The sequence below is a fragment of the Salmo trutta genome, chromosome 2 (genome assembly GCF_901001165.1).
Source record: "Salmo trutta chromosome 2, fSalTru1.1, whole genome shotgun sequence".
NCBI classification, from domain to species: Eukaryota; Metazoa; Chordata; class Actinopteri; order Salmoniformes; family Salmonidae; genus Salmo; species Salmo trutta.
In genome coordinates this window covers 191,481-216,937 of record NC_042958.1, presented here as the reverse complement: position 1 = coordinate 216,937, position 25,457 = coordinate 191,481, and the positions used below count along the sequence as shown (strand labels likewise).

Sequence of the window (25,457 nt, the reverse complement as noted above, 5' to 3'; positions counted from 1 at the left end):
GGCTAAAACTAAAACTGGCGAGTGTAGAGAGTATAGGGATATTGTTATCCACGTCGGCACCAACGATGAAACAGTCAGAGGTCACCAAGCGCAACATAGCTTCAGCGTGTAAATCAGCTAGAAAGATGTGTCGGCATGGAGTAATTGTCTCTGGCCCCCTCCCAGTTAGGGGGAGTGATGAGCTCTACAGCAGAGTCTCACAACTCAATCGCTGGTTGAAAACTGTTTTCTGCCCCTCCCAAAAGATAGAATTTGTAGATAATTGGGCCTCTTTCTGGGACTCACCCACAAACAGGACCAAGCCTGGCCTGTTGAGGAGTGACAGACTCCATCCTAGCTGGAGGGGTGCTCTCATCTTATCTACGAACATAGACAGGGCTCTAACTCCTCTATCTCCACAATGAGATAGGGTGCAGGCCAGGCAGCAGGCTGTTAGCCAGCCTGCCAGCTTAGTGGAGTCTGCCACTAGCACAGTCAGTGCAGACAGCTCAGCTATCCCCATTAAGACCGTGTCTGTGCCTCGACCTAGGTTGGGCAAAACTAAACATGGCGGTGTTTGCCTTAGCAATCTCACTGGAATAAAGACCTCCTCCATTCCTGCCATGATTGAAAGAGATCGTGATACCTCACATCTCAAAATAGGGCTACTTAATGTTAGATCCCTCACTTCCAAGGGAGACACAAGTGTTTTAGTACTATATCTCTTGACACATTGATGAAAATAATCTTGGCCTCTAAACATTCAAGCTGCATAATGGACCCTATTCCAACTAAACTACTGCAAGAGCTGCTTCCTGTGCTTGGCCTTCCTATGTTGAACATAATAAACGGCTCTCTATCCACCGGATGTGTACCAAACTCACTAAAAGTGGCAGTAATAAAGCCTCTCTTGAAAGAGCCAAACATTGACCCAGAAAATATAAAAAACTATCGGCCTACATTGAATCTCCCATTCCTCTCAAAAAAAAAAAAAGCTGTTGCGCAGCAACTCACTGCCTTCCTGAAGACAAACAATGTATACGAAACGCTTCAGTCTGGTTTTAGACCCCATCATAGCACTGAGACTGCACTTGTGAAGGTGGTAAATGACCTTTTAATGGCGTCAGAGCGAGGCTCTACATCTGTCCTCGTGCTTCTAGACCTTAGTGCTGCTTTTGATACCATCGATCACCACATTCTTTTGGAGAGATTGGAAACCCAAATTGGTGTACACGGACAAGTTCTGGCCTGGTTTAGATCTTAACTGTCGGAAAGATATCAGTTTGTCTCTGTGGATGGTCTGTCCTCTGACAAATAAACTGTAAATTTCGGTGTTCCTCAAGGTTCTGTTTTAGGAGCACTATTGTTTTCACTATATATTTTACCTCTTGGGGATGTCATTCGAAAACATAATGTCAACTTTCACTGCTGTGCAGATGACACACAGCTGTACATTTCAATGAAACATGGTGAAGCTCCAAAATTGCCCTCGCTAGAAGCCTGTGTTTCAGACATAAGGAAGTGGATGGCTGCAAACTTTCTACTTTTAAACTCGGACAAAACAGAGATGCTTAATCTAGGTCCCAAGAAACAAAGAGATCTTCTGTTGAATCTGACAATTAATCTTGATGGTTGTACATTGGGCTCAAATAAAACTGTGAAGGACCTCCGCGTTACTCTGGGCCCTGATCTCTCTTTTGAAGAACATATCAAGACTGTTTCAAGGACAGCTTTTTTCCATCTACGTAACATTGCAAAAATCAGAAACATTCTGTCCACAAATGATGCAGAAAAATTAATCCATGCTTTTGTTACTTCTAGGTTGGACTACTGCAATGCTCTACTTTCCGGCTACCCGGATAAAGCACTACATAAACTTCAGTTAGTGCTAAATACGGCTGCTAGAATCCTGACTAGAAACAAAAAATGTGCTCATATCACTCTAGTGTTAGCCTCTATACACTGGCTTCCTGTTAAGGCTAGGGCTGATTTCAAGGTTTTATTGCTAACCTACAAAGCATTACGTGGGCTTGCTCCTACCTATCTTTCCCATTTGGTCCTGCCATTTATACCTACACGTACGCTACGGTCACAAGACGCAGGCCTCCTAATTGTCCATTGAATTTCTAAGCAAACAGCTGGAGGCACATGAGTCTGTAGTTGAATGGAAAGTCACTGGAGCAACGAACCGCCCTTGCTGTCTCTGCCTTGCCGGTTCGCCTCTTTCCACTGGGATTCTCTGCCTCTAACCCTATTACAGGGGCTGAGTCACTGACTTACTGGTGTTCTTCCATGCCGTCCATGGGAGGGGTGCGTCACTTGAGTGGGTTGAGTCACTGACGTGGTCTTCCTGTCTGGGTTGGCGCCCCCCCTTGGGTTGTGCCATGGCGGAGATTTTGTGGGCTATACTCGGCCTTGTCTTCGGACGGTAAGTTGGTGGTTGTAGACATCCCTCCAGTGGTGTGGGGGCTGTGCTTTGGCAAAGTGGGTGGGGTTATATCCTGCCTGTTTGGCCCTGTCCGGGGGTATCATCGGATGGGGCCACAGTGTCTTCTGATCCCTCCTGTCTCAGCCTCCAGTATTTATGCTGCAGTAGTTTATGTGTCGGGGGGCTAGGGTCAGTCTGTTACATCTGGAGTATTCTCTTGTTTTATCCGGTGTCCTGTGTGAATTTAAATATGCTCTCTCTAATTCTCTCTTTCTCTCTTTCTTTCTTTCTCTCGGAGGACCTGAGCCCTAGGACCATGCCTCGGGACTCCTTGCTGTCCCCAGTCCACCTGGCCATGCTGCTGCTCCAGTTTCAACTGTTCTGCCTGCGGCTACGGAACCCTGACCTGTTCACCGGACGTGCTTGTTGCACCCTCGACAACTACTATGATTATTATTATTTGACGATGCTGGTCATTTATGAACATTTTAACAACTTGACAAGGTTCTGTTATAATATCCACCCGGCACAGCCAGAAGAGGACTGGCCACCCCTCATAGCCTGGTTCCTCTCTAGGTTTCTTCCTAGGTTTTTGGCCTTTCTAGGGAGTTTTTCCTAGGGAGTTTTTCCTAGCCACTTTGCTTCTTTCACATGCTTTGCTTGCTGTTTGGGGTTTTAGGCTGGGTTTCTGTACAGCAGTTTGAGATTTCAGCTGATATACGAAGGGCTATATACATTTTTTTGATTTGATTTGATTTGATTTTGGTGCCCAGTGGTGTAGTGAAGCCCAGTGGTGTAGTGGTGCCCAGTGGTGTAGTGGTGTAGTGGTGCCCAGAGGTGTAGTAGTGTAGTGGTGTAGCGATGCCCAGTGGTGTAGTGATGCCCAGTGGTGTAGTGGTGCCTAGTGGTGTAGTGGTGCCCAGTGGTGTAGTGGTGCCCAGTGGTGTAGTGGTGCCCAGTGGTGTAGTGGTGCCCAGTGGTGTAGTGATGCCCAGTGGTGTAGTGATGCCCAGTGGTGTAGTGGTGCCCAGTGGTGTTGTGATGCCCAGTGGTGTAGTGGTGCCCAGTGGTGTAGTGGTGTAGTGGTGTAGTGGTGCCCAGTGGTGTAGTGGTGTAGTGGTGTAGTGGTGTAGTGATGCCCAGTGGTGTAGTGGTGTAGTGGTGCCCAGTGGTGTAGTGGTGCCCAGTGGTGTAGTGATGCCCAGTGGTGTAGTGGTGCCCAGTGGTGTAGTGGTGCCCAGTGGTGTAGTGATGTCCAATGGTGTAGTGGTGCCCAGTGGTGTAGTGGTGTAGTGTTGCCCAGTGGTGTAGTGGTGTAGTGTTGCCCAGTGGTGTAGTGGTGTAGTGGTGCCCAGTGGTGTAGTGGTGTAGTGTTGCCCAGTGGTGTAGTGGTGTAATGGTGCCCAGTGGTGTAGCAATGCCCAGTGGTGTAGTGGTGCCCAGTGGTGTAGTGGTGCCCAGTGGTGTAGTGATGCCCAGTGGTGTAGTGGTGTAGTGGTGCCCAGTGGTGTAGCGATGCCCAGTGGTGTAGTGGTGCCCAGTAGTGTAGTGGTGCCCAGTGGTGTAGTGATGCCCAGTGGTGTAGTGATGCCCAGTGGCGTAGTGGTGCCCAGTGGTGTAGTGATGCCTGGAGAAGGAAAGGCGCCCTGTGGTGTAGTGGGGCCAGTGGTGTAGTGGCGCCCGGTGGTGTAGTGATGCCCGGTGGTGTAGTTGTGCCCAGTGGTGTAGTGATGCCCAGTGGTGTAGTGGTGCCCCGTGGTGTAGTGGTGTAGTGGTGTAGTGGTGCCCAGTGGTGTAGTGGTGTAGTGGTGTAGTGGTGCCCAGTGGTGTAGTGGTGTAGTGGTGTAGTGATGCCCAGTGGTGTAGTGGTGTAGTGGTGCCCAGTGGTGTAGTGGTGTAGTGTTGCCCAGTGGTGTAGTGGTGTAGTGTTGCCCAGTGGTGTAGTGATGTAGTGGTGCCCAGTGGTGTAGCGGTGTAGTGTTGCCCAGTGGTGTAGTGATGCCCAGTGGTGTAGTGATGCCCAGTGGTGTAGAGGTGTAGTGGTGTAGTGGTGCCCAGTGGTGTAGTGGTGTAGTGGTGTAGTGGTGTAGTGATGCCCAGTGGTGTAGTGGTGTAGTGGTGCCCAGTGGTGTAGTGGTGTAGTGATGCCCAGTGGTGTAGTGGTGTAGTGGTGCCCAGTGGTGTAGTGGTGTAGTGTTGCGCAGTGGTGTAGTGATGTAGTGGTGCCCAGTGGTGTAGCGGTGTAGTTTTGCCCAGTGGTGTAGTGATGTAGTGGTGCCCAGTGGTGTAGTGGTGCCCAGTGGTGTAGTGGTGTAGTGGTGCCCAGTGGTGTAGCGGTGTAGTGTTGCCCAGTGGTGTAGTGATGTAGTGGTGCCCAGTGGTGTAGTGGTGCCCAGTGGTGTAGTGGTGCCCAGTGGTGTAGTGGTGTAGTGGTGCCCAGTGGTGTAGCGATGCCCAGTGGTGTAGTGGTGCCCAGTGGCGTAGTGGTGCCCAGTGGTGTAGTGATGCCCAGTGGTGTAGTGATGCCCGGTGGTGTAGTGATGCCTGGAGAAGGAAAGGCGCCCTGTGGTGTAGTGGGTCCAGTGGTGTAGTGGTGCCCAGTGGTGTAGTGATGTCCAGTGGTGTAGTGGTGCCCAGTGGTGTAGTGATGCCCAGTGGTGTAGTGATGCCCGGTGGTGTAGTGATGCCCAGTGGTGTAGTGGGGCCAGTGGTGTAGTGGTGCCCAGTGGTGTAGTGATGCCCGGTGGTGTGGTGATGCCCAGTGGTGTAGTGGGGCCAGTGGTGTAGTGATGCCCAGTGGTGTAGTGTTGTCCAGTGGTGTAGTGGTGCCCAGTGGTGTAGTGATGCCCAGTGGTGTAGTGGTGCCCAGTGGTGTAGTGATGCCCAGTGGTGTAGTGATGCCCAGTGGTGTAGTGATGCCCAGTGGTGTAGTGTTGCCCGGTGGTGTAGTGATGCCCGGTGGTGTAGTGATGCCCAGTGGTGTAGTGATGCCCAGTGGTGTAGTGTTGCCCAGTGGTGTAGTGATGCCCGGTGGTGTAGTGATGCCTGGAGAAGGAAAGGCTCCCTGTGTGAAACAGTGACATACACTCTGAATGACCTAAAATGATAAAAATCCAATATTGGTCTTTCACAGTCAGGCCAACCCAAGCTGTACTGTCCATATTGGTCTTTCACAGTCAGGCCAACCCAAGCTGTACTGGTCGTATTGGTCTTTCACAGTCAGGCCAACCCAAGCTGTACTGTCCATATTGGTCTTTCACAGTCAGGCCAACCCAAGCTGTACTGTGCAGTAGGCTGATAGTAGACCAACCCAAGCTGTACTGTGCAGTAGGCTAATAGTAGACCAACCCAAGCTGTACTGTGCAGTAGGCTAATAGTAGACCAACCCAAGCTGTACTGTGCAGTAGGCTAATAGTAGACCAACCCAAGCTGTACTGTGCAGTAGGCTAATAGTAGACCAACCCAAGCTGTACTTTGCAGTAGGCTAATAGTAGACCAACCCAAGCTGTACTGTGCAGTAGGCTACTAGTAGACCAACCCAAGCTGTACTGTGCAGTAGGCTAATAGTAGACCTACTATTGAAATAGATCAATGAGGCTGTTTCAGAAATTCACAAGTTTATGATTTTTCTGAAATTCCATTATTTAGAGGTCTGGGAAAGATCTAAGAAATGTTTATTTTTTTGTGCAGTTACCCTTTAATTCAACTGTGCAGGCACCTATAACTGTTGTTTAGTTAGGGGTATTTCTGTAACGCACATGAGATGGAGTTTGGGAAACAAATGGCCGCTGGATCGATGCAACTGTCATTAGCATCGCTATATTTTTCCTGTTCCTTAATTGTTTGAAACCTAGACGTTTTACTTCATATTATGAAGCCTGTCTCACCTTGCTTCAAAGTAGCCTAGCCAAAATCTCACCATAGAGATGTGCAGGGTATTATTCTACATATATATACGCTCTCCTGGTCTATTGGTTTTCAAATCAACTTTCCTTCCACGTCCAGCAGCCAGAGGCATTATCCTAGTCATATTAGCAACCTATGCTAGTTGATAATCCTAGTCATATTAGCATCCCATGCTAGTTGATGATAATCCTAGTCATATTAGCATCCCATGCTAGTTGATGATAATCCTAGTCATATTAGCAACCCATGCTAGTTGTTGATCATCCTAGTCATATTAGCATCCCATGCTAGTTGATGATAATCCTAGTCATATTAGCAACCTATGCTAGTTGATGATAATCCTAGTCATATTAGCAACCCATGCTAGCTGTTGATCATCCTAGTCATATTAGCATCCCATGCTAGCTGATGATAATCCTTAGTCATATTAGCATCCCATGCTAGTTGATGATAATCCTTAGTCATATTAGCATCCCATGCTAGTGCATGCTAACCCATGCACTACAAAATAAGTGGGTGGTATACCTGTGTATACAGCACCACTACACCACTGGATAGAAATGTGTTATGTTCATGGCATTTCTTTCTGCAATGGTCCAAAACGTTTTTTTGTACTGAATATGCCCATACACAACATACTCTACTGAAAAAATATATAAATGCAACATGCAACAATTTCAATTAATTATATTGAGTTACAGTTCATAAAAGGAAATCAATCAATTGAAATACATGCATTAGGCCCTAATCTACAGTACCAGTCAAAAGTTTGGGCACACCTACTCATTCCAGGGTTTTCTTTATTTTTTACTCTTTTCTACAACTTAGAATAATAGTGAAGACATCAAAACTATGAAATAATACATATGGAATCATGTAGTAACCAAAAACGTGTTAAAGAAATCAAAATATATTTTATATTCTTCAAAGTAGCCACCCTTTCCCTTGATGATAGCTTTGCACACTCTTGGCATTCTCTCAACCAGCTTCACCTGGAATGTTTTTCCAACAGTCTTTAAGGAGTTTTCACATATACTGAGCACTTATTGGCTGCTTTTTCTTCACTCTGCGGTCATCCCAAACCGTCTCAATTGGGTTGGGTGATTGTGGAGGCCAGGTCACCTGATGCTGCACTCCATCACTCTCCTTCGTGGTAAAATAGCTCTTAAACAGCCTGGAAGTGTGTTGGGTCATTGTCCTGTTGAAAACAAATTATAGTCCTACTAAGCATGGTAGCCTACTAAGCATGGTAGCCAGAGCCTTGAATTCTAAATAAATCAGTGTCACCAGCAAAGATCACCACATCATCACACCTTCTCCTTCATGCTTCAAGGTTGGACCCACCGAAGCAGAGATCATCCATTCACCTATTCTGCGTTTCACAAAGACACAGCGGTTGGAACCAAAAATTTCCAATTTGGACTCATCAGACCAAAGGAGAGATTTCCACCGGTCTAATGGCCATTGCTCGTGTTTCTTGGCCCAAGAAAGTCTCTTCTTCTCATTGGTCCTTTAATAGTGGTTTCTTTGCAGCAATTTGACAATGAAGGCCTGATTCATGCAGTCACCTCTGAATAGTTGATGTTGAGATGTGTCTGTTACTTAATAAACTCTGTGAAACATTTATTTGGGTTGCAATCTGAGGTGCAGACAACTCTAATGAACTTATCCTCTGCAGCAGAGATAACTCTGGGTCTTCCTTTCCTGTGGCGGTTCTCATGAGAGCCAGTTTCATCATAGCGCTTGATGGTTTTTGCCGCTGCACTTGAAGAAACTGTAAAAGTTCTTAAGATTTTCTGGATTGACTAACCTTCATGTCTTAAAGTAATGATGGATTGTCATTTCTCTTTGCTTACTTGCTGTTATTGCCATAATATGGACTTGGTTTTTTACCAAATAGGGCTACACAACTGATTGGCTCAAATTCACTTTTACAAGGCACACCTGTTAATTGAAATGCATTCCAGGTGACTACCTCATGAAGCTGGTTGAGAGAATGCCAAGTGTGTGCAAAGCTGTCATCAAGGCAAAGGGTGGCTACTTTGAAGAATCTCAAATATAAAATATATTTTGATTTGTTCAACACTTGTAACGGCTGTCTGAAGAGAGTAGACCAAGGTGCAGCGGAGTTAGTGTTCATCATGATTTTAATTGAACACCGTGAACACTATACAAAAACAAGACAAAACTGACAGCCAACCAGTCCTGTCAGGTGCAAAACACTCAATAGAAACAATTACCCACAAAACCCAAAGGCAAAACATGCTCCTTATGTGTGACTCCCAATCAGCAACAACGAGCTTCAGCTGTGCCTGATTGGGAGCCACACACACACACACACGGCCCAAAACAAAGAAATACAAAAACATAGAAAAAGGAACATAGAACGCCCACCCAATGTAACACCCTGGCCTAACCAAAATAAAGAACAAAAACACCTCTCTATGGCCAGGGCGTTACAACACTCTTTTGGCTATTTTGGTTACTACATGATTCCATATGTGTTATTTCATAGTTTTGATATCTTCACTATTATTCTACATTGTAATTTTTTTTTAAGAAAAACCTGGCTGGTGTCAGCCACCTGGACAGCTGGTGAAGAATTCTTCACGCAGGTGAAGAATTCTCTAAAATTATGTTGGAGGCGGCTTATGGTAGAGAAATTAACATTCAATATTCCTGAAGTCAGCATGCCAATTACATGCTCCCTCAAAACTTGAGACATCTGTGGTATTGTCTGACAAAACTGCACATTTTAGAGTGGTCTTTTATTGTCCCCAGCACAAGGTGAACCTGTGTAATGATCATGCTGTTTAATCAGCTTCTTGATATTCCACACCTGTCAGGTGGATGGATTATCTTGACAAAGAAGAAAATGCTCACTAACAGGGATGTAAACAAATTTCTGCACAGAATGTGAGAGAAATAAGCTTTTTGTGCGTATGGAACATTTCTGGGATCTTTTATTTCAGCTCATGAAACATGGGACCAACACTTTACATGTTGCGTTTATATATTTTTTCAGTATTTAAATACAAACCCCGCACTGGTCATCGTCTGTCTGGAAAGCCTCCGCAAATGAAAAGGGATAGTGGACCTCGAAGAGGGGCTTCTCCGACGAGGTCCTTCTCCATAGATCAGGGATCATTAACTAGATTCAGTTGCGGCAGATTTTTTTCTTGAGCGGATGGTCAGGGGACCGGAACATAATTACAAATAATTTGTAGACTGCAAATTGACCTCAAGAAGCCCAAACAGATATTATATTTGACTAAAACATAATCATATCAAACCTTGTTTATGTTTGTATACGGTCACATATATCTCTCTATTATGAATGGGAATACTTTGGAACAGATTTCCAAAATGTTAAACACTTGGAGCTGATTTGCTGGTGTTTTTTACACTCTTTTGTGTCCAACAATAAAATAATAATACATAAAACAATTGTTTTTCTTTTGCTCAGCAACCTCTGGAGCGAAATAAAATCACCTGCGGACCAGATTTTGATCCGCGGGCCGCCAGTTGCAGATCCCTGTCACAGATAGCGCAGAAGTGGGTGTGTGCCTAGACCCTGTCACGTGACCCACGGTCTACATGCGTCTATAAATTCACCTCCATGTAGTAGGCTTGTCCTTTCCTAACGAAGTTGCTGTGTCTAATCTACGAGATCATCTGCAACTTCTACCAGCAATAATGTCAAAAGGTACGTGACGGTTTGTTACAATCTAATCCTTGGATGATGCGACGGAAGTTTGGCTCTGGCAGCCACGGTGGAAACTAACTAACTTGTCATGATTGTTCCCACTGTCAGAGGTTAAAAAAGAGTTACTGTGGAGTTGCAGCAATGTCCGTCGTATGTAAATGATGGGATGGTAGGCACGTTGAGAAATGTACAGCTTGGTTTGTTGCCGTTTTGGTTTGTCGGTCCGTGATACATCAACGCGCATGTGGAAACTGTCTGAGTTTAATATTTAAAGTCCCTTTTCTGCTTTTCCATCACCGCGTGTTTTGTAACATGGACTTTCTTAATACAAAACGTATCGATACGTTTTACGGCTGTGTGGATAACGGAGTAGGTTAATGTTTGGGTCAATGAGTTTTGCTGTTGCCCGGTCTCGCCCTAGTTGTAACCCCATATTCACACGTAGCCTGAACAGCCGGTAGTGGCCGCTATACCGTGGAATGTACCCAGCCGTTAATACCGGTGGTCGCCGGGGAGCAATGTACCCCGCCGTTAATACCGGTGGTCGCCGGGGCCAGCCGTTAATACCGGTGGTCGCCGCGGAGGAATGTACCCAGCCGTTAATACCGGTGGCCGCCGGGGTGTAATGCACCCAGCCGTTAATACCGGTGGCCGCCGGGGTGTAATGCACCCAGCCGTTAATACCGGTGGCCGCCGGGGTGTAATGCACCCAGCCGTTAATACCGGTGGCCGCCGGGGTGTAATGCACCCAGCCGTTAATACCGGTGGCCGCCGGGGTGTAATGCACCCAGCCGTTAATACCGGTGGCCGCCGGGGTGTAATGCACCCAGCCGTTAATACCGGTGGCCGCCGGGGTGTAATGCACCCAGCCGTTAATACCGGTGGCCGCCGGGGAGTAATGTACCCAGCCGTTAATACCGGTGTAGCCCGTGGACCGGTTCATACATAACATCCTCCATTCAGGCTGCAAATGAATCAGTTTCTTACTCAGAGCCTCTCTCAACCTGCGTTTTGAGTTTACTACAACTGGGAACTCGTGAGAAAAAAACGAACCCACCGTTAAAGCAACCAAAATAAGTTTTTTTTCATCGAAATCCACAAGTTTTAGGCATAGTTGGTGCAACGCGTCAATTCTGGCCTTCATTTTGAGGGTTTCTGGTATCAAATCATAGATTCCACTGCCTGCCGTTGTGCCCTTAACCAAGGTACAGCACCCCAGGCGCCCTGTGGCAGCCTGGGGTGGGTACATTCCTTGCACCTCCCATGGTCTCCCTCCCATGGTCCCCCTCCCATGGTCCACTCTTTAGGACCTAAAGTTTAGGTCTTCATATAGTCAGTAGGTTGAGGCCTGAAGGCCAACAGCTTGTCTTTCTGTGCTTGTCATATAAAGTGCATTTTACCAGGAGAGTAGCTTACGTCCAATAGAACAGCCTTCTGGGGACAGTTTTATTTGGTATTTCTTGCCTATATTATAACATCAGCTGTTTTCTTGGGACCAATGGCAATAAGGGGTGGGAGACTTTGTGTTGGGAGGTACAGTTGGAAATACATAATTACACCTCAGCTGTACCTGGTTTGGCATCTCAACACAATCCATGTTTTGTATCCAGTGGTTAATTTTACCAGGCTGTTATCCAGTTGGCCCCCAAGACCAAACAGTGTTTACTATACCAGGGGATTGTTTAACTGACCAGCCAGGCCTGCTAATATTAACTGGCAGTTTTTACATTTGGCATTATAATAACATAAATCTATTTGGCCGTTGTTAGCTTACAATCATTCCATTGTTGAGATGTGAGTCTATGGGCAGTTTTATAGATTTTCCTATATGGCACAGTATGCCAAAGTAGACATCACCAAGCCCTGGGCCATTCTGTCTGGCATTCAGACATTGGTGTCATTGTTAAAACTGCCACAGACCATTGGACATCACTCCCTCACAATTTTTTACTTTAATTTAGTCTACTTTCTTCACTATATTTCTTCAGCTGCGTTGATTAAGGGCTCGTAAGCATTTCACGATTTAATTTTTATTTATTTAACCAGGTAGGCTAGTTGAGAACAAGTTCTCATTTACAACTGTGACCTGGCCAAGATAAAGCAAAGCATTGCGACACAAACAACAACACAGAGTTACACATGGAGGAAACAATAAACAAGCCAATAACACAAACAGGTCAATGACACAGTAGAAGAGTCTATATACAGTGTGTGCAAATGGCGTGAGGAGGTAAGGCAATAAATAGGCCATAGTAGCAAAGAATTACAATTTAGCAGCTGTTGTATTCGGTGCATGTGACAAATACAATTTGATTTGTTAGTTTGATGCAATGTTATGAGTTTGGACCGATATCCGCTATTTTCCTTGCCAAAAAAAACGATACCGGTATTAAAATTTTTAGCAGCCTTTTAAGCATTCTAATACAGTTAAATAGTTGAAACACTCACCAAAAAAAGTATTTTGTTGGCATTTACCCATGTCCCCATTACCAGTAATAATCAACCTATTTCGTTCACTTATTTGCTGTTTCGTTAATTTGTTCAGTCGTTTCAGTCTCAACCAGGATTTCATCATGCATGTCAAGCAGGGAAGTTTCAGCTCGGTCTGTCCATGGCCTCTTCTGTTGTGGGTCGTCTTCGGTGCGCACTGTCACTGTGTCCGTTTCCATCTTGTCCAGCTGTGTCTGTAACATTTCACGTAAACCCTGTTTCTTGTCTGCATCGCAGTAGCGGTCCTTGTACCTAGCATCAAGCATGGTGGCGACCCAGTAAAGAGGCTCAGAGAGAATGAATATCTGCACTATAAATGATCCCAAACGGAGCTTGTTTCTCAGAAGTACCTGGGTGTCTGGATTGATGACAAATTGTCCTTTGTAACGCATATAGAAAATCTGACTAAGCTAAGATCAAGACTTCATTTAAAATAGAAATAAATCATGCCTTAGTATTAAAAATAAGAGGGAGATTATTCAAACGCTTCTTCCTGTATCGGATTTTGGTGATATTGTTTACATGCGTGCGGTACAACCTCCGTTTTAAAACCCTTGGATGCCGTCTACCATTCTGCAGTACGTTTTATCACGGGACAGTTTTAGGACTCGTTGTAATCTGTATAAACATGTCAGATGGACCTCTGTTTTTAAGAGCTGCATTCTCTATTTATTTACAAAGCAATCTGACAAACTCCCTCTGTAACATTAACTAGGATAAGAATGATAAGTTACCAAACCCTTTCACAGGAATGGATAACACTAGATGCCTCCAGTCTCCACAGGTTTGGGAAAATCTGCATGTAGTTTTTTTGCCCCTAATTTGTGGACCAATCTGCAGAGTTCAAGGCAGTTAGATGGGCTGGTGTCACTCAGACAGTTTACATTACTGATTACTGATTGAGGACCTAGATGTAGTTGAATTGGATTGCTTTTATATATAAAAAAAATGATTGTGCTGAATGATATTCTTTTATACGTGTATGTATTAATCTGTTTTTATTGTAATGTGTACAGGGCTCTCTTGTAAAATAGATGTTTAATCTCAATGTGACTCCCTGTTTGTATTTTAATTTAAAGTATTTTTTGGGGGAAGGTTTTAAGAGTAGGTTATAGCAATGAAGTAAATTTACCTCTGGATTCACACCATTTGAACCTAATGAAAAATGTTATTGCTAAGTTTGTATTAACAAGTTATGCCCCCCCCATCCAGACCAGGCTTTCGTGACGTTGGCCACCAATGACAACTATGCCAGAGGAGCTATGGTCCTGGGCAAGTCCCTGAGGAACCACGAGACAACCAGGAAGCTGGTGGTGATGATTGGACCCCACGTCTCTGATCCCTGCAAGTAAGAACCTTTTTTTTTTTTTTAACAATGTTTTACAACCAAATCTAAATGGTTTCACTTGTTGTTGAAGAATTGACCCCAACCAGTGATTTATTTCATTGTCCTCGATGTGTAGTATGGGACTCTGATTTGGGGGGACAGGGAACGACATGAACAAAATGTCCAAAAACACCCAAATACGTCTTTCTAGAAATGGAAAAGCGTTCAATGTACTTATGCAGTTTCTTAGATGTTGTGCAAATGACGTTGCGGATAAAGGAATGGCAATGTAATATTCGGTGAGATACCTCTCCGTCCATTCTACAGGTAACTGCCTAAAATAAGAAAACACAAGTAAATGAAGGATAGAAAGTATATCGCAGGTGCTTCCACACAGGAAGTTCCAGACACTTGTAGAATCTATACCAAGGTGCATTGAAACTGTTCTGGCGGCTCGTGGCGGCCCAATGCCCTGTTAAGACACTGTTTGTTTCCTTTATTTTGGCAGGTAACTGCAGCAATAGGCTAGAGAATGGCATGGCTGGTTAGGGGAAAAGGCTTGAGTGGCACAAAATGGTAGAAAATTGCAGATAAAGTCCAGAATGGCTTACTTTATTTTGCCCTACCATTAAAAAAAAATATATTATTTATATTTTTTTGGAGCAGTAATTGGTGATATATTTTGTCAAATCTTATTCCCAACATTTGACAATTTGTAACGGTTCTAAGCATATTTTTGTCAGACTTAAGAGTTTTGAAACCAAAATGTAATATACAATAATATGCATTGTTTAGAAAATGCCAGCAGAAGATATGAGTTGAACTCTCTGACCATGTATGTAAAAACCTGTCACTTCTCAGTTAAATTTCCCTTAATAACCCTTATAGGTCTAAGCCCATAGATCGCAATATCTACTAAGCTAACATTGAGTTTTAGATGGCCATAAAATCTAATTTAGCTCTTGTTATTTTGAATTTTTGGACCCCCTATAGGTATATATAGATCTCTCTCTATTTTATTAAACATTGAGTTTGGCCTTTACTGCTATAGCCCACAGAAATGCTTTGAATGACACATTCATAAATGTCAACTAAGTAAAAAAAGAAAAAAAAATCATAAGGAACAAGCTTTTGAAGTCTCTCCTATATCTGAAAATGTAAGAAAATACATTTAGACTCGTGTTATTTTTGGCACATTTCACCCCATGCACTTTTTGCAATTTTTACAACCCGGTACATGGGATGACTCCCATGAAGCGTGTGCATCGTAGAGCAGAACAACTGGCACCTTGGTGTTCGCTAGTCTCCCTTTTCCATATTGTAGCTCTAACGGTTCGGGTCTGGACAGGTGGTTTTGTGAGAAGACCTCATGGAAACGAGGACGTCCACGACTGCGGTGAACTTGTGGATGTCGTAGATCAAACCAGCTGGTACTCTTGTGTTGGTGAGAGTCTCCATATTGGTGACATTAGTTTATACCTCACACAGTTTGGGTTTTACAGGTGATTTTTCTTGTGTAGAAAACGGCCACTTTCACAAACCCCATGTTATGGAATAGGTTCAAACTTTATATCGGCGGGAAGAGGGATTGAGCTGCAGCCACTACAATAAACAGTATGTCTCGACATAAACACTGAGCTATTCAATACTCAAAATGACCTCACCTGTGCATCAAACGACTCTAGCTGGTTCCCTTAACGTCCTAGAGAAGATGCGTTGCATTATTATGCTCTCAACCTATTACATTTAACATTGGAGTTGAAGACTTGATCCTATCTATTCCGATGCCAGTGTTAATCCTATAACGTTGGAGTTGGAAGAGTTGATCCTAGACCTGTTTAGAGGTAATGTTCCGGGGCCTAAACATACCCCGTCTCCCACACCTAGAACGTTCTCACTTCCCCTACGGCCTTCAAACTGAAATCTGGACCTCCAAGCCAGATACACTGCATTTATTTAATTGATTCCCTCTAATCAAGGATTGATTTAGACCTGGGACACCAGGTGGCTGTAATTCATTGTCAGATGGAACATAACTAGCAGGCTGTGGATCTCTTAGGGTAGGAGGTGAATAACCCTGCCCTACAAGTCTGGCACGGTAAACCCTGGACCCCGCCCTGCCCTAGAGGTGTTCCCCGGCCCCGCCCTGCCCTAGAGGTGTTCCCCGGCCCCGCCCTGCCCTAGAGGTGTTCCCCGGCCCCGACTCATCGCTACTGCACTTATTCAGAATGCTTTCCACTGTACACCATATTCATGGTATGTTATGCTTCCTCCGCCTCCCCCTCCTCTCCTCTGCCTCCTCCTCCTCCTCCTCTGCCTCCTCCCCCTCTGCCTCCTCCCCCTCTGCCTCCTCCCCCTCTGCCTCCTCCCCCTCTGCCTCCTCCCCCTCTGCCTCCTCCCCCTCTGCCTCCTCCCCCTCTGCCTCCTCCCCCTCTGCCTCCTCCCCCTCTGCCTCCTCCCCCTCTGCCTCCTCCCCCTCTGCCTCCTCCCCCTCTGCCTCCTCCCCCTCTGCCGCCTCCCCCTCTGCCGCCTCCCCCTCTGCCGCCTCCCCCTCTGCCGCCTCCCCCTCTGCCGCCTCCCCCTCTGCCGCCTCCCCCTCTGCCGCCTCCCCCTCTGCCGCCTCCCCCTCTGCCGCCTCCCCCTCTGCCGCCTCCCCCTCTGCCGCCTCCCCCTCTGCCGCCTCCCCCTCTGCCGCCTCCCCCTCTGCCTCCTCCCCTCTGCCGCCTCCCCCTCTGCCGCCTCCCCCTCTGCCGCCTCCCCCTCTGCCGCCTCCCCCCCTCTGCCGCCTCCCCCTCTGCCGCCTCCCCCTCTGCCGCCTCCCTCTCCTCTCCTCTCCTCTCCTCTCCTCTCCTCTCCTCTCCTCTCCTCTCCTCTCCTCTCCTCTCCTCTCCTCTCCTCTCCTCTCCTCTCCTCTCCTCTCCTCTCCTCTCCTCTCCTCTCCTCTCCTCTCCTCTCCTCTCCTCTCCTCTCCTCTCCTCTCCTCTCCTCTCCTCTCCTCTCCTCTCTCCTCTCCTCTCCTCTCCTCTCCTCTCCTCTCCTCTCCTCTCCTCTCCTCTCCTCTCCTCTCCTCTCCTCTCCTCTCCTCTCCTCTCCTCTCCTCTCCTCTCCTCTCCTCTCCTCTCCTCTCCTCTCCTCCTCCTCTCCTCTCCTCTCCTCTCCTCTCCTCTCCTCTCCTCTCCTCTGCCTCCTCCCACCACCAGGGGAGTGCTTCACAAGATCTTTGACGAGGTACTGTTGGTGGATGTGTTGGACAGCGGAGACGCAGCTCACCTGGCCCTGATGAAGAGACCTGACCTGGGAGTGACCTTCACCAAGCTACACTGCTGGACCCTTACACACTACTCTAAATGTGTGTTTATGGATGCAGACACACTGGTGAGACACAGGAAACACTGGTTTCCATTTGTACACACTCCCCCTGGTACGGTAGAGTTGACCTGTATGTGCTTGTTTCAGGTGGTACAGAACATAGATGAGTTGTTTGACAGAGAGGAGCTGTCTGCGGCCCCGGACCCCGGCTGGCCAGACTGTTTTAACTCTGGCGTGTTCGTGTTCCGACCCTCCAACGAGACTTACGGGAAACTGCTCCAGTACTGCACAGAACACGGCAGCTTCGATGGTACGTGTCAGTTTTCAATGTTATGTCCATTTTCCATCCCATGATTTATGTATTTTAATGCTACCTATTGTACTCATTACATAGAGCTAACCGTTGGCGCTTATGTACAAATGTAGGTCTATTGGCGTAGCGTTTCCATGGTCTGCTGGTAGGTCTTGGAGTAGTGTTTCCATGGTCTGCTGGTAGGACTTGGAGTAGTGTTTCCATGGTCTGCTGGTAGGACTTGGAGTAGTGTTTCCATGGTCTGCTGGTAGGACTTGGAGTAGTGTTTCCATGGTCTGTTGGTAGGTCTTGGAGTAGTGTTTCCATGGTCTGCTGGTATAAAATGTGCTACTTTTCCAACAATGTAGATGCAGTATGTGCAGCATTCCAAATACCTGGTATTTTTTTCTTGGTGGTGGCTGGCCTCCAGCTGTTTGGTGGTGGCTGGCCTCAGTGAATTTCATAAAAATTGAAACTATACTGAATATAATCATGTCACCAAAAAATTTATGAAAACACTATTTTGCAAAGGTCTACAGTAGCCTCAATAGCACTCTGTAGGGTAGCACCATGGTGTAGCAGGAGGACAGCTAGCTTCCATCCTCCTCTGGGTACATTGACTTCAATACAAAATCTAGGAGGCTCATGGTTCTCACCCCCTTCCATAGACTTACACAGTAATTATGATAGGTTGGAGGAATAGCTCTTGCAGCAGAAACAGATGGATCAAAAATGATCTAGTACCCAAAGCATAAGCTACAGCTAGCTAGCACTACAGTGTGTAAATTGTGGTGAGTAGTTGACTTGGACAATAGTCTAACAGTTTTGAACACTCTTTATTCTAAAATGAAGTGAATTTTTCAGGTTCACTTATCTAGGAAATGCAGCTAGCTAGTTTAGCCTACTGAAACACCCTTCCCAAACAGAGGGGTGCTATGTTAGCTAACTGTCTTTGACTATACAACACAAACTTTACTAATTTATTGCCACTTGGGCCCGCCGGTGTAAGTGCTAAACTGCTTACTGACTGTACACTATAACATTACTACATGATTGTAGCGGGTTTACTAACGCATTAGTTCTATTAGCTATGTTGACTAGGAATTTACTTTTGCTAATATGGTGACAACGATGTAGGCTGTGTAGCAGTTATGATATGGATTGGCTTGGAAAGTGTTTTTTTTCACCTGATCGCATACAGCTGGTGTGGTCATTGAAGTCCAGAAGGGAAGAGGTGAGAGGAGAGCGCATAGATCCGAGAAGGAATACAACGTGGCTGCTTTGAAAGTCAACTGTTTACGTGTGATCCGGAGTGTCTTCCTTCCGCCCAATCTGTTGTGAAACGTTTCTTAAACGGAACAAAATGGGGATAAACATTACATCCTATATCAGCTAGATGCAGGCAACAGTGTGCAAGGCACTATCGAATGTCACTGTCTGTCCATGTGTCGCCTTAAGTCTCTCGACCTATATTGTAAACTTTCGTTTGTTGGCTAGGTTGTAGCAACCTCCATGATGGGTATAGGGAATATTTGAGTAGCATAAACCTATCGCTGTTACTTTGAACTGGGTGAATGCAATATGCTGGTATAGAAATAAGGCCATCTTAAATGGCCGCCTCTGTTCTTCTGTAGGTCGGCCGCTAGCATTCAGAATCAAATCCAATTTATTTATAAAGCCCTTCTTACATCAGCTGATATCTCAAAGTGCTGTACAGAAACCCAGCCTAAAATCCCAAACAGCAAGCAATGCAGGTGTAGAAGCACGGTGGCTAGGAAACTCCCTAGGAAGAAACCTAGAGAGGAACCAGGCTGTGAGGGGTGGCCAGTCCTCTTCTGGCTGTGCCGGGTGGAGATTATAACAGAACATGGCCAAGATGTTCAAATTTTCATAAATGACCAACATGGTCAAATAATAATAATCACAGTAGTTGTCGAGGGTGCAACAAGTCAGCACCTCAGGAGAAAATGTCAGCTGACTTTTCATAGCCGGTCTTTGAGAGTATCTCTACCGCTCCTGCTGTCTCTAGAGAGTTGAAAACAGCAGGTCTGGGACAGGTAGCACATCCGGTGAGCAGGTCAGGGTTCCAGCAGGTCTGGGACAGCAGGTCTGGGACAGGTAGCACGTCCAGTGAACAGGTCAGGGTTCCATAGCTGCAGGCAGAACAGTTGAAACTGGAGCAGCAGCAGCACGGCCAGGTGGACTGGGGACAGCAAGGAGTCATCATCATCATGTCAGGTAGTCCTGGGGCATGGTCCTAGGGCTCAGGTCCTCCGAGAGAGAGAAAGAGAATTAGAGAGCATACTTAAATTCACACAGGTCACCGGAAAAGACAAGAGAAATACTACAGATATAACACTGACCCTAACCCCCCCCCCCCCCCCCCCCCCCCCCCCCGACACACAAACTACTGCAGCATAAATACTGGAGGCTGAGACATGGAGAATTAGTGAAGTTAGCACAACCGGTTTAGACTGAACAATAAACTTTCATGGCAGACTCATTTATTGCCTTTTTATAAGTCACTGTTGGAATGGAGCTAAATGGAAATGTTTTTGAGGGCAGAATTGAAAGGTGTTCTGGTTTGTACTGATCAATCATTAGGGAGTACAATGTAGTCATTTATTCATGTGTATCTTGCCTGTTGGTACTGTCTCCTCGTCCACAATAGGAAGACTAAAGCTGGATATTTTAACATAGTTTGAATTTATATAGCAAACACACTACTTGATGTAAGCAATCTGCAATAATACATTGACAACCCCTTTAAACATTAACATATTGCTGTTAGTCTGGCTAGCAGCTATCCAACCTCATCAGAACAATGAATCAGTGAAGCAGCTCTCTGGAAGGAATATTTTAGCCATATTAGTTTCAGACACCAATTAGTTTGCTTAATGGTCCCACTGTGTCAATGGCGTCCTGTGGGCGTGTCAATGGCGTGTCAATGGCGTCCTGTGGGCGTGTCAATGGCGTCCTGTGGGCCCTGCAGTGAGGGGACTGTTGGAAGGAATCTAGTGACTTTCGGTCTGGGCTGGTATCACACGAGAATGTAGTTATTTAACCAGGTAAGACCCATTGAGGTTAGAAACAGGGGAATAGCAGAGCATACATAAAACAATAAATGCAAATACACACGACAGTTTTCCAGATGCATCTTAAAGCACCATGATAAAGGTGACATGTTACAGGAAACCAGGCGTACAGTTGAAGTCAGAAGTTTACATACACCTTAGCCAAACACATTTAAACTCAGTTTTTCACAAATCCTGACATTTAATCCTAGTCAAAATTCCCTGTCTTAGGTTAGTTAAGATCACCACTTTATTTTAACAATGTGAAATGTCAGAATAATAGGAGAGAGAACGATTTATTTAAGCTTTTATTTCTTTCATCACATTCCCAGTGGGTCAGAAGTTTACATACACTCAATTAGTATTTGGTAGCATTGCCTTTAAATTGTTGAACTAGGGTCAAATGTTTCAGGTAGCCTTCCACAAGCTTCCCACAATAAGTGGTGAATTGTGGCCCATTCCTCCTGACAGAGCTGGTGTAACTGAGTCAGGTTTGTAGGCCTCCTTGCTCACACACACTTTTTCAGTTCTGCCCACAACTTTTCTATAGGATTGAGGTCGGGGCTTGACTTTGTTGTCCATAAGACATTTTGCCACAACTTTGAAAGTATGCTTGGGGTCATTGTCCATTTGGAAGACCCATTTGCGACCAAGCTTTAACTTTCTGACTGATGTCTTGAGAATTTGTTTCAATATATCCACATAATTTTCCATCATAATGCCATCTATTTTGTGAAGTGCACCAGACCCTCCTGCAGCAAAGCACCCCCACAACATGATGCTGCCACCCCCGTGCTTCACGGTTGGGATGGTGTTCTTTGGCTTGCAAGCCTCCCCCTTTTTCCTCCAAACATAACAATGGTCATTATGGCCAAACAGTTCTATTTTTGTTTCATCAGACGACCAGAGGACATTTCTCCAAAAAGTACGATCTTTGTCCCCATGTGCAGTTGCAAACCGTAGTCTGGCTTTTTTATGGCCGTTTTGGAGCAGTGGCTTCTTCCTTGGTGAGCGGCCTTTCAGGTTATATCGATATAGGACTCGTTTCACTGTGGATATAGATACTTTTGTACCTGTTTCCTCCAGCATCTTCACAAGTTCCTTTGCTGTTGTTCTGGGATTGATTTGCACTTTTCGCACCAAAGTACGTTCTTCTCTAGGAGACAGAACTCTTCTCCTTCCTGAGCGGTATGACGGCTGCGTGGTCCCATGGTGTTTATACTTGCGTACGATTGTTTGTACAGATGAACGTGGTGCCTTCAGGCGTGTGGAAATTGCTCTCAAGGTTGAACCAGAATTGTGGAGGTCTACAATTTATTTTTCTTGGCTGATTGCTTTTCATTTTCCCATGATGTCAAGCAAAGAGGCACTGCATTTGAAGGTAGGCCTTGAAATGCATCCACAGGTACACCTCCAATTGACTCAAATTATGTCAATTAGCCTATCAGAAGCTTCTAAAGCCATGACACCATTTTCTGGAATTTTCCACGCTGTTTAAAGGCAGAGTCAACTTAGTGTATGTAAACTTCTGACCCACTGGAATTGTGATACAGTGAATTAGAAGTCAAATAATCTGTCCGTAAACAATTGTTGGAAAATTTACTTGTCACGCAAAAAGTAGATGTCTTAACCGACTTGCCAAAACTATAGTTTGTTAACAAGAAATTTGAGGAGTGGTTGAATAACGAGTTTTCTTGATGTAAACTGCTGACTTCGACTGTATGTCACACATCACTACTTCACAGGAGAGGCATTTGAACGTTTTAACAGTTAGCTTCCGTCCCTCCTCGCCCCTACCTGGGCTCGACCCAGGGACCCTCTGCACACATCAAAAGCCTCCCTCAAAGCATCGTTACCCATCGCTCCACAAAAGCCGCGGCCTTGCAGAGCAAGGGGAACAACTACAAGGTCTCAGAGCGAGTGAGGTCACCGATTGAAATGCTATTGTGCGCACCACCGCTAACTAGCTAGCCATTTCACATCGGTTACACTTGTAAACAATTTATCTTACTGTTTCTTTGGCAGAAATGCCTTCTGGAATGGGAACTTTGATGTGCTTTTAACTAACTAGTATTCCATTTTAAATATGAATAACATTACGAGCCTAGACAGAAATCTTACAGCTAGCCATGATTAGCTGACATAATGTGTTGGCTGGACATGCTGGGAGACGAGTTTGGATTGGTCTGCCGTTTAGTCTGTCTATAACGTGAGTTGCTCAGTATGTGTTGATAGGCCCTTTCTACTGCTCAGTTTTTTAGATGTTAGCCATCGAACTACAAGTTTTGCTGCCTTAACATTGAAGCCCTGAATTTAGCAGGCACCGCTGTCAGTCCCATAGGGGCGGTGCACAATTGGCCCAGTGTCATACGGATTTGGCCGTCATTGTAAATACAAATTTGTTAACTGACTTGCCTAGTTAAAGAAAGCTTACAGAAAAAAAAAACATCTTTGTTTAATATAAATGACTATACCTCTCTTACTCACTTGGTCACATTGATAAACATCAACCAGCCAAGCCTATAGACTGATTTAGAAAATATTTTTTTTGTCTTATTGCGGACAGAACTAAGACGGTATGAACCCAGTCTTTTGTCATGTACAATTTACGCATCAGACTCATGTTAATGTCTCAGTCCCAACCCTGATCCATGTTACATTTGGAGTCAGAAGTTCATCCACAGCCATTGGGTTCAGGGGAATGTTTCCTAACACCAAGAGCAGAAGGAAAAAATGAAACCCCTTGATTTGTTGCTTCCTAAAATCTCAGAAATATCAGAAATACCCATTTTAAACAACTGAATTCAATAATTCACTAGAACCAATTTAAATATGCAGAGTTGGTCTTTTAACCTTAAAGGCCCTAAAAATGTTCAGTTGCACAACAGATCTAGTGGCGTTAGAAACCAAGTGTGTCTGAGCATTGGTGCCTTAGTCCCAGCACATTCAACAGCCATGGTGTGCTGACTGACCCGGGTTTGTAGATCTGGTCAATGTGCCCAGTCGCTTCGCAGTACCAGCAAATCAACAGTGGGGCATCCTGGGCTTGCAAGCCCAGCGCAAATACTGACCTCTGGCTTCCAGCACACAGCAAGGCAGGTAGAACACGGGTTAAGAACCTGCCTCTCAGGGTATCCTAGGCTAGTCAGCCCAGCGCATCTAGACAGTCCTTACAGCACTTATGTCCTCTCAGGGCTGCCAGGGAGGGGCACCACAGCTTGCACAAGCTTCTACTTGCACATCTATCACTCCATTGTTTAATTACTAAATTGTAATTATTTCGCTACTATGGCCTATTTATTGCCTTACCTCATTTGCACACACTGTGTATATAGACTTTTCTATTGTTATTGACTGTACGTTTGTTTATTCCATGTGTAACTGTCACACTGCTTTGCTTTATCTTGGCCAGGTCGCAGTTTTAAATGAGAACTTGTTCTCAACTGGCCTACCTGGTTAAATAAATTAAGTGGCGCTGTAGACGCAGCAGACTAGGGTGGTAATGTGTTTTTTTACCCATCTACCCCCCCTCTTTGGAGAACATCTTTTTTTTGGTTTTACAGCTTTTCTGCTACACATATACAGTCATGTTTTATATACAACAATCATCCTTTATATTACTGAACCTCCCACAGCCCATCCCACCTATCACCATAGACCCTTGTTTTTTCCATGTGTCATATTTTTCAATTGTGCTGTAATGTTATATTTTTGTTACCTTTCTACAAGTAATTATATTATTGACTATGGCTTTCCAAAAACTGCTATTTGTAAGGTTAATTTTAAGTGAATGTTTTTTGAAAATATAATTTCTGAACCTGTGAGTGGAAACAAGCTACCTGGGGGCTATACCAGTACAAATGAGCTAGTGATTGTAGATTTTGCTGAGGGAGATATAGAGCTGTGTGTCTAGATCTCATTCTGTTGGTGGCAGGAATTCTTTTATAAGTTACATTTAGAAACCTGAATGAAGTGGTTTTATGTATCAGTTCATAAACCGTGGAATCGGCACATCGCTTCCCATTTTATTTAGAAACCTGTGTGGTGCAGCTGTCAACATGTTTGTCTTCAAATGAAACGGGTCTATTTTTCCATTTATGCCAATCCTTTTCAGTGAATTTGTATCTTTAAAAAAAATATTTGGCAGAACAACAAGTTCCCTGCCTTTTCCCTCTAGCGTGGTCTTTGCTGTGACTCACAGGTGACCATCTTTAGTATTTGGTTGAGGTGATGGTAGAAAGTTGTAGTCTGAGTCACAGTTCCTTCTCACCATCGCTGTGGTTGTGTTGAACGCTTTGACTACTCTCAGCCTATAGCGGTTAATATACACTTCAGGGACACAACAGGCTCTGCAGAACGGCTCAGCCGCCATCTTGGAATGGTTTGACACAGGAGGAACTTGGGACAAAACAAACTACGATCACTTTATCATCCAAGAACGCAGTCTCTCCATAGGCAACACTAGCTTGTTGGAGGAGCCTGTCCATCTTGTTATGCGTTTAATTTGACCGCTTTGTTTATAATTTTCCAATCAGACTTGATCCTTGGCCAGTATTCTAGACACCCTGGATTCCCTGTGCTGTTGACTTACACACATTAAATGCTAACTGGCTAAAGCTGCGGTATGCTAACTGGCTAAAGCTGCGGTATGCTAACTGGCTAAAGCTGCGGTATGCTAACTGGCTAAAGCTGCGGTATGCTAACTGGCTAAAGCTGCGGTATGCTAACTGGCTAAAGCTGCGGTATGCTAACTGGCTAAAGCTGCGGTATGCTAACTGGCTAAAGCTGCGGTATGCTAACTGGCTAAAGCTGCGGTATGCTAACTGGCTAAAGCTGCGGTATGCTAAGTCAGTGTTGGTTTTTTCATGTTTCACTGTAGCTGTGACTTGCACTTCTCTGAGCTTTAGCATTTATGCTCCGGTCCTCCACTACAACTGGAAAACATA

The 25,457-nt window shown here is 45.2% G+C and overlaps 1 protein-coding gene across 1 annotated transcript in view; it reads left to right on the top strand.

The window, feature by feature from the left end:
• The first annotated feature begins 9,904 nt into the window (after window positions 1-9,904).
• Window positions 9,905-25,457, top strand: part of LOC115148950 (glycogenin-1-like) — a 29,962-nt gene continuing 14,409 nt past the window's right edge. The window contains exons 1-4 of the mRNA XM_029691304.1: window positions 9,905-10,019; window positions 13,722-13,857; window positions 17,037-17,211; window positions 17,293-17,455. Coding sequence (XP_029547164.1) covers window positions 10,010-10,019; window positions 13,722-13,857; window positions 17,037-17,211; window positions 17,293-17,455 — 484 coding nt within the window. The 5' untranslated portion in view covers window positions 9,905-10,009. The remainder of the gene's footprint in view (window positions 10,020-13,721; window positions 13,858-17,036; window positions 17,212-17,292; window positions 17,456-25,457) is intronic.